Here is a 9,649-nt window from a genome sequence, read left to right on the forward strand (position 1 = left end):
TTACCTGTCTGCGCAAAATTGGATGTCATAACATCCAGTGTGACATCGATAGTTTGTTACTAGAATTTCAATTGACATCAGAGCAGGCACCCTGCCTGTTAATTTCTGGGTGAGATCTAGGGACGTTACTTTCTAGTACCATGGACAAGGATGTAGGATTCTCAAATATACCACCCATGCTGGATGGTTCTAACTATGATGACTGGAAACCTCGTATGACAGCCTTCTTGAGGTCTCTGGATAGCAAGGTCTGGAGAGCTGTCAACAAAGGATGGGAACATCCAACGAAGACAGGTAAAGATGGAATCATTATGTAAATTCCTGAAGAAGAGTGGGACAAAGAGCAAGAGGAATTAGCCCTTGGAAACTCTAAGACTTTGAATGCACTGTTCAATGGGATAAATAAGAACATTTTCAGACTGGTGCATCATTGTGAACTGGCTAAAGAAGTTTGGGATACTCTCAAAACAACTCATGAAGGTACCTCCAAGGTAAAAATGTCTAAACTCCAGATGCAGACTACTAAGTTTGAAAATCTGAGGATGAAAGAGGATGAGACTATTCATGACTTCCACATGAATATTCTTGAAATTGCCAACACTTCTGGAGGCTTAGGAGAGAAAATGTATGAAGAAAAACTTGTAAGAAAGATTCTCAGATCATTGCCCAAGAGATTTGTCATGAAGGTTATTGCTATAGAAGAGGCTCAAGATATCTGCAATATGAAGGTTGATGAGCTTATTGGTTCTCTCCAAACTTTTGAAATGGGCTTGTGTGAGAATGTTGAAAAGAAAAACAAAAGCATAGCTTTTGTATCAAATACTGAAGAGGATTCAGAAGAAGGAAATATTGGAGGTGATGAAAGTATATCAGAATCTATAGCCATGCTTGGAAGACAGTTCAACAAGTTCATAAAGAAGATTGATCAAAAAGGTAGACCAAATGTCAAGAACACTTCATCTGACATCAGTAGAAGATCAAAATTTGAAGAAAAGTCCAACCAAGGCAAGGGAATCCAGTGTCATGGATGTGAAGGTTTTTGTCACATTAGAGCTGAATGTCCTACCTTCCTCAAGATGCAAAAGAAGGGACTATCTGTCACCTGGTCTGAGGGAGACTCTGAGAGTGAATCAAAAGGAGAATCTGCAAAACATGTCACTGCACTAACTAGTGTCTGTGCCTCTGATGATGACTCAAGTGGAGATGAACTTACATTTGATGAACTTGCTGCTGCATATAAAGAGTTATGTGTCAAAAGTGAAGAAGTGTGTCTACAAGGAGAAAAGCAGAAGAAACTTATCAAGGAGCTGGAAGCTAAGAAGAAGAAGCATCTGACAGTCATAGATGATCTAAATGGTGAGATAACCTTGCTGACCTCTAAGTTAGATCAAATGACAAAATCCATCAGAATGCTGAATAAAGGAACTGACACGTTGGAAGAAATTCTAAAGGTGGGATAGAATCAGGAACCATGTCTGGTTTAGGCTTTGTTAAGGAATCCTCATCTGAATTCAAAAGCTCAAAGGCTGAAGTTCAGAAAATCAAGAAGAAGTCACAACCAATGTCACAACATCATGGAAACAGGAGGATTAACCATCAAAAGAAGAAATTTCAAAGATGGAGATGCCACTACTGTGGAAGATATGGTCACATAAAACCCTTCTGTTACAGGTTGCATGGTTATCCTAACCAGACCCCTCAAGTCAGACATAAGCAGAAGGCACCTAAGTATAATGTCCCTATCAAGAAACAACAATGGGTTGCTAGAATAGCTCACACATCTCTAAGGGCATCTACCAAAGAAGACTGGTATTTTGATAGTGGTTGCTCAAGACATATGACTGGGATGAATAACTTATTGGTAGATATACAACCTCATACTACCAGTTATGTGACCTTTGGTGATGGAGCTAAAGGAAAAATCAAAGGTGTTGGTAAGCTGGACAGTCCTGGAGTTCCAGAACTGAATAATGTGTTGTTAGTAAAAGGACTAACTGCTAATCTCATCAACATAAGCCAGCTATGTGATCAAGGCTTCTATGTACAGTTCACTAAGTATGAATGTGTTATGACAAATGGAGAAAATAAGGAAGTTATGAGAGGATCCAGATCCAAAGATAACTGCTATCTATGGGAACCTAAAGTCTCAAACGACTCCTCAATGTGCTTCTCAGCCAAGGAAGAAAAGGAAGTGAAGTTGTGGCATAGAAGACTTGGACATCTTCATTTAAGAGGAATGAAGAAGATCATATCTAAGGAAGCAGTTAGAGGAATCCCAAAGCTGCTTGTTGATGAAGGAAAAGTCTGTGGAGAATGTCAGGTTGGCAAGCAAACCAAGATGTCACATCCTAAGGTTGGACATCCTACAACATCCAAAACTCTGGAACTTTTGCACATGGACTTAATGGGACCTATGCAGGTTGAATGTCTTGGTGGGAAGAGATATGCTTATGTGGTTGTTGATGACAATTCCAGATACACATGGATAAGCTTCATCAGAGAAAAATCAGATGCATTTGATGTCTTCAAAGATCTATGCATAAGACTCCAAAGAGAAAAGGATAGTAGTGTTATGAGAATAAGAAGTGACCATGGAAAGGAGTTTAAAAATTCCAAGTTTGATGATTTCTGCTCATCTGAAGGAATAAGTCATGAGTTTTCCTCACCTATTACTCCTCAGCAAAATGGAGTAGTTGAAAGGAAGAACATAACTATTCAAGAATCTACTAGAGCTATGATTCATGCAAAGAAGCTTCCTATGCACTTTTGGGCTGAAGCTATGAATACAGCATGCTATGTTCACAACAAAGTTACCTTGAGAAAGGGAACCTCTTCCAATCTGTATGAAATATGGAAAGGCAGAAAACCTACTGTGAAGTACTTTCATATCTTTGGAAGAAAATGTTACATTCTTACAGATCGTGAACAGAGAAGAAAAATGGACTCCAAAAGTGATGAGGGTATATTCCCGGGATACTCTACTAACAGCAGAGCATACAGAGTGTTCAACTCCAGAACTAATGTCCTGATGGAATCCATAAATGTTATTGTTGATGATAAAGATGAAGAATCTAATGTCATAGAGGATGTTGGAACATTCCTTGAGACTTCAACAGAAAATGTACAGGATACTCCTCCTGAACTTGAGTTAGAAGCATCCAACAAAGTGCCTTCTATCAGGATTCAGAAAGACCACCCTAAGGATCTTATCATAGGAGATCCCAATAGTGGTGTGATCACCAGATCAAGGGAGAATAGCTCAAATTCCTGCTTTGTATCCAAGGTTGAACCAAAAAATGTGAAAGAAGCTCTGACTGATGAATATTGGATCAATGCTATGCAAGATGAACTGGAGCAGTTTAAAAGGAATGAAGTATGGGAGTTAGTTCCAAGACCTAAAGGGACTAACATCATTGGTACCAAGTGGATTTACAAGAACAAATCTGATGAGAAAGGAGTAATCACTAGGAATAAAGCAAGACTAGTGGCACAAGGGTATACTCAAGTTGAAGGGGTTGATTTTGATGAGACTTTTGCACCTGTTGCAAGACTTGAGTCAATAAGGTTGCTGTTAGGTGTTGCCTGCATTCTGAAGTTCAAATTGTTCCAAATGGACGTGAAGAGTGCCTTTTTAAATGGCTAATTGAATGAAGAAGTCTATGTGGAACAACCTAAAGGGTTCAGTGATCCTAATGTACCAAAACATGTGTACAAGTTGAGGAAAGCTCTGTATGGATTGAAGCAAGCTCCTAGAGCTTGGTATGAGAGGCTGACTGAATTTCTGACTACTAATGGTTACAGAAAAGGAGGTATAGATAAGACTTTATTTGTGAAGGATGAAGATGGAAAAATCATGATTGCCCAAATATATGTGGATGATATTGTCTTTGGTGGAATGTTAGATAGCATGGTGAAACATTTTGTTAACCAGATGCAATCTGAATTTGAAATGAGTTTGGTTGGGGAATTGACTTATTTTCTTGGACTGCAAATTAAACAGATGGAAGATTCTATGTTTCTCTCCCAAAGCAAATATGCCAAGAACATAGTTAAGAAGTTTGGTATGGATAATGCTAGTCACAAAAGAACTCCTGCACCTACTCATTTAAAGTTAACTAAAGATGAAGGAGGTTCTAGTATTGATCAATGCTTGTATAGAAGCATGATAGGTAGCCTACTATATCTAACTGCTAGTAGACCTGATATTGCCTATGCAGTTGGTGTGTGTGCTAAATACTAAGCAGAACCCAAAGTGAGTCACTTAAATCAAGTCAAGAGGATTCTCAAGTATATTAATGGGACTTGTGATTATGGTATGCTCTACTCTCATGGCTCTGAGCCTATCTTATCTGGGTACTGTGATGCTGATTGGGCTGGGAGTGCTGATGACAGAAAAAGCACATCAGGAGGATGTTTCTTCTTGGGAAACAATCTCATATCTTGGTTCAGCAAGAAACAGAACTGTGTATCATTATCCACTGCAGAAGCTGAGTACATAGCAGCTGGAAGCAGTTGTTCCCAACTGGTATGGATGAAACAGATGTTGATTGAGTACAATGTCACTCAGAATGTCATGACATTGTTCTGTGACAATCTCAGTGCCATCAACATTTTAAAGAATCCTATCCAACACAGCAGGACCAAACATATTGACATTAGACATCACTTCATAAGAGATCTGGTAGAAGACAAAGTGATTACCTTGGAACATGTGGCAACTGAACTACAACTTGCTGACATATTTACAAAGGCTTTGAATGCGACTCAGTTTGAAAATTTAAGGGGCAAGTTGGGAATATGTCTTTCTGGGGAATTATAGCAACTAAGGATGTTAGGAATTTACTGTTTAATATTTCAAATTATTAAACAATTGAGAGTGTGCTCTGATTGGTCAACAGATAATAGTTATTTCACTTGCAACAAGCGTTACTTCTTCCACTCTTTCAACTTCCATTCACGCAAGCATCCTCTCAGAGAAAATTTTCATTTCGTCTCTAAGATACTCATCATGTCTCAACAATCCAACTCTTCTCCTTCCAAGAACATGCATTGTTCTCCTAGCGCTGAACCAAGCAACCCAAACAGAGAAGATCCTGTTGCTGACTCTGTGAATACCCCACATGCAAGAAGACCTAAAGAAACTGTATCAGGCTTCTCCTCAGCCATCGCTCTTGAGGAACGAACCAAAGAAGGTTCCTGGTATGTTCACAATGCCATTGCCACTACGGTGACTAGAATACTGTCTGGAAATCTTGAGGTCTATGGGGTTTCCATTCCCTTAAACACTATTGAACCTGATAGTGTTGCTGATCAAGAAAATACTGAGTCTTTAGGAAAGAATATCTCTGATGATGTTGAGCAAACTGATGCCCATAAGGAGTCAAATGTTGACAAACCCTTAGATAATGTGGCTGGTGAGGAAGTTCATGTCACTCATGATGTCAGTGACAACCCTAACTGTGAGGCTGAAATAGTAGACCTGGAGGAATTTTCTGATAATGAGTTGTTGTCCTCTGTCCTCCCTAGCATAGACAAAAGGGTTAGGACTAGGAGAGAAAAGAAAACTGTGGCTCAAAGGTCCCCCAGAAAGAAGATTGATGTTCCAACCTCTTCCAAGACAACGGTGGCAGTCGAGAATTCCCTCAAGAGGAAAGTTCATGGTCCACCCAAATCTTGGAGCAAAGTGGTGCACAAGAAAAAGAAGACCAAGTTTGTTGTAGTTGAGTCTGACTCAGATGTTCCTTGTAATGTCTCTGACATTCTGTCAAAGAAGAAGCCAACCACTACAAGCATGCAGCTAGTGTCCCTGAGGTACCAATTGACAACATATCTTTTCATTTTGCTTCAAGTGTAAACAGGTGGAAATATGTTTATCAGAAGAGGCTGGCTATGGAAAGGGAATTAGCTCAGAATGTCCTAGACTGTAAGGATATTATGGATCTTATTCAAGAGGCTGGTTTAATGAAGACTGTGACTCAGTTTTCAAAGTGCTATGAGATGTTGGTAAAGGAATTTATTGTTAATTTGTTTGAAGAATATGCTGATGGCAAGTCTAAGGAATTCAGGAAAGTGTATGTGAGAGGCAAGTGTGTAAATTTCTCTCCTTCAGTGATCAACAAGTATTTGGGAAGGCCTGATGTAGCTGAACCTGAGCTTGAGGTGACTGACAACAAAATCTGTCAAGTCATCACTGCTAATCAGGTAAGGAAGTGACCTCTCAAAGGAAAATTGGTGGCAAGTAAACTGAGTGTCAAGTATGCAATGCTGCACAAGATTGGAGCTGCTAACTGGGTGCCCACCAATCATAAATCTACAGTTGCTGTAATGCTTGGAAAGTTTATATATGTTGTTGGAACCAAAGCCAAATTTGACTATGACTCCTATATTTTTTATCAAACTTTGAAGCATGCAGGAAGCTTCAGTGTGAAGGGTCCTATAGCCTTTCATTCTCTCATCTATGGTATTGTTTTGAATCAGTTTCCAAACATCTTAACTGAGAATGATTCTGTGAAGAAAAGAGACAGCCCTCTGTATTTCAATCATAAGTTGTTCCTAGGTACCCATGTCCCTGACATTGTCATGACATCAGGTGAGACATCACGTGTAAGCAATCATCCAGGTAAAGTTGCTGTCATTGCAATGCTCAAAGAAACCTGCAGGGAATTAGAGGCAAGGAAGCTGAACTTGGAAAAATTGATTAGCTCTTTGGAGATGACTAAAGGTGATGTGCTAGCTGATGGTGGAGAATTTGGTGAAGTTGCTGCTGTTGCAGAAGAAGCTGAAAGACAAGGTGAAGAGGGAGAAGCAGATGTCAGTCCTGATGATGGCATAGATGATGATGCTGACTCTGAGTCAGATGACTAGAACATTTCTTGTGTTTCTGATAATTGCTTGTAATTTTATGTGTTTTTTGGTCTGTAATACTAAGTGTTGTTTTGGAAACATTTTTGACAAAAAGGGGGAGTAACACTTGTACCCCAGGACAACAGACTTTGAAGTTGAAGGTCCTATAAACAAGAGGTTATGTTGCTGTTATGCTGCTGTTTGCCCTCTGCTTGATCTTCGCTTATGCTGCTGCTGTTTGAAGTTTAACTTCTATGTTTGCTAAGTGTATTAGCTAATTTGATTCTCTGCTTGGATGTATGCTTCCTGCTGCTGTGAACTCTATTGTGATGCCAAGTTGTTTTAGCCAAAAATTTGCCAAAGGGGGAGTTTGTAGATGTTTTTGATTGGCTGCATTTTATGTTAAAACACTTACTGTACTTAGATGTCTTGACTGATGTCATGACATGCTTAAGTAGTATGCTGCAGGATTAACTAATACAGGATTTACTGGATGTCAAACTGAATGTTATGACATTCATTCATGACAGCATTTTCTGGATGTCAAACTGAATGTTATGACATTCATCCCTGACAGCAGATGCTGAAGTATAGGCTAATTTTTCTGTTATGTTTCAGTATTTATCTCAGGCTGATTTTCAGGAAACTAACAGCTGTAATAAAATTAAGAGACCTAACATATAGCCTATTTGTTAGCACCCTAATGTGTGGAAATTAGGTTAACTTGCTTAACCTTAATTTTAGGAAATTCAAGTACAAGGCCCAAGTACTGCATTATAAAAGGATGGCAATCATACTTTCAGCAACTCAGGGATTTGAAGCGTGAAGAATTAAATATATCATTATATATTCTTGTTGTACTTTTATTGTGTCTTGAATTAGGTTTTACTTGTGAGCCAAGCAATTATCACCTAGATGATTGCATTGGACTAGGGTGTTTATTGAGTTGTAATTATTGTGTCACTCTAAGCTTTTAAGCGTGAGTGTTGTGTTTCTTGATTAAAGCTTTTAAGCACAATCAAGAGTTGTTTGAAGTATATTTTTACCACTGACTTTAAAATTCTTAATGGTTGTAATCACTATTGTGATTGAGGGGGAATGAGTAGGTACTCAGGTCTTAGTTAAGATTGAAATTACATTGGATAGGTCTTAAGTGATAGGATTAAACTGGTGGTTTAAGTCCTGAATTAATACCTCTTATAGTGGATTTCCTCCCGGGCTTGGTAGCCCCCAGAGTAGGTGTGTTTGTCACCGAACTGGGTAAACAATTCTCTGTGTCATTTACTGCTTTTTACATTTACTTTCTGCATACATTACCTGTCTGTGCAGAATTGGATGTCATAACATCCAGAGTGACATCGATAGTCTGTTACTAGAATTTCAATTTCTATCACTAATCATTCTCATTCGTAAGGATCACTAAAGGAGAAAATTTTATATTCTGCTGCGTTTTATAAGGATCACTAAAGGAGATAATTCTAACCCAAACATGAGTGCAATTAAGATAGGTAGATGGTTTAGTCATGTTCAACTTGTGTGAAGTAGTCCTTAACAAGTTGGCTTGAGACCCATCTACTCAGTGGAGACCTCTTTAGATATACTGATGTCACACAAGTGATTTGTGGATAGGCATTACTTTCTCCGATAAGGGGTCCGAGAAGCTAAGGACCGTAAAACATTTAACCCTACTTGGCCTATTTAGGACATAGTGCGGAGACTGTTCAAGTGTAGACTTGATCACATTTGTTACGCGATACTACACTCAGACGAGTTTCTCTTGAGAATATTATTGGTTGAAGAGTCAGTCATTCTAACCTGTAATATCCGATAGATGGGATCAAGACTCTGTGAACTTCTTAGAACATGATCTACATGTTTTTATCCTTAGTACACTCCTTTGGGATGGTCCTTAACCTGACTCCATGCTCGTGACTCGCAACAAACCCTTTGATTCTTGATTGATCCGATCAAGTCTCATAAATATCAATAGAACTTGGGTGTTGATAAGGTGAAAAACATAATCCACCAAAATGGATTATTGATCTTGATGATGACTTGATCCATCCCTTGACCTTTATTTGTGCTTGCCTTGTGTGTGATCCCTTGTTTGTGATTTTTGCATTCATGCATACATGTGCATCATAACATTCATCATAAAAATATAAGTTTCAAGGAAACTAAGGTCTTATTTGCAAATATTTTCAAACCATGGATTGTGGAAGAAGGAACACTAAGAAGTACAGTTTCAGATGTCCTGATTTGAAAGAGTTAAGGAAGTTGTCATCCTTTGTATTAGATCCTTTGGACTTCCAGAAACGTCACATAAAGCTTTTGTTTGTACTGTCTACTGATGTGGTTGAAGGACTTCTAAGTGTTTGGGTTCAATTTTATGACACTCTTTATCGGTGCTTCACTTTTCCTGACTATCAACTTGTGCCCATGTTGGAGGAGTATGCCCATCTCTTGGGTGTATCTGTACCTAACAAGGTAACTTTCAGTGGATTGGAGGAGATCTCGAGATCTCATGTCATAGTTGAAGCTCTTCATCTGAAGAAATCTGAGGTTGATACAAATTTTGGTGAAGAAAGGAGGTATTATTGGTTTGACTTCTGAGTTCCTCGTTGGTAAAGTTATTGTCTTCTCTCAAGCTGGTAGCATGGATGCTTTTGAAGCAATCTTTGTATTGCTCATCTATGGTCTAGTTTTTTTCCCTAACATTGACGGTTTCATTGATGTTAACGCCATTAGAATTTTCTTGATTGGGAATCATGTTCCTACTCTGTTGGGTGACATGTATTTCTCGTTG

The 9,649-nt window shown here is 38.8% G+C and overlaps 1 protein-coding gene across 1 annotated transcript; it reads left to right on the forward strand.

Moving 5' to 3' along the window:
- Positions 1-5,008: 5,008 nt before the first annotated feature.
- LOC127131027 (uncharacterized) lies at positions 5,009-6,864 on the forward strand. Its single transcript, XM_051059971.1, has 3 exons — positions 5,009-5,811; positions 5,859-6,201; positions 6,406-6,864. Exons 1-3 carry the CDS (start codon positions 5,009-5,011, stop codon positions 6,862-6,864), a joined length of 1,605 nt encoding a protein of 534 aa, XP_050915928.1.
- The last annotated feature ends 2,785 nt before the right edge of the window (positions 6,865-9,649 follow it).

This window comes from Lathyrus oleraceus, chromosome 3 (assembly GCF_024323335.1).
Source record: "Lathyrus oleraceus cultivar Zhongwan6 chromosome 3, CAAS_Psat_ZW6_1.0, whole genome shotgun sequence".
Taxonomy (NCBI): Eukaryota; Viridiplantae; Streptophyta; class Magnoliopsida; order Fabales; family Fabaceae; genus Lathyrus; species Lathyrus oleraceus.

What these genes read in the sequence shown, in the direction of transcription:
- LOC127131027 (XM_051059971.1), top strand. Translation starts at nt 5,009, where the DNA reads ATGTCTCAACAATCCAACTCTTCTCCTTCCAAGAACATGCATTGTTCT. An exon ending in ATGCAGCTAGTGTCCCTGAG is followed by an intron (nt 5,812 to 5,858) that starts GTACCAATTGAC and finishes AAGTGTAAACAG; the next exon opens with GTGGAAATATGTTTATCAGA. An exon ending in AAGTCATCACTGCTAATCAG is followed by an intron (nt 6,202 to 6,405) that starts GTAAGGAAGTGA and finishes CAAACTTTGAAG; the next exon opens with CATGCAGGAAGCTTCAGTGT.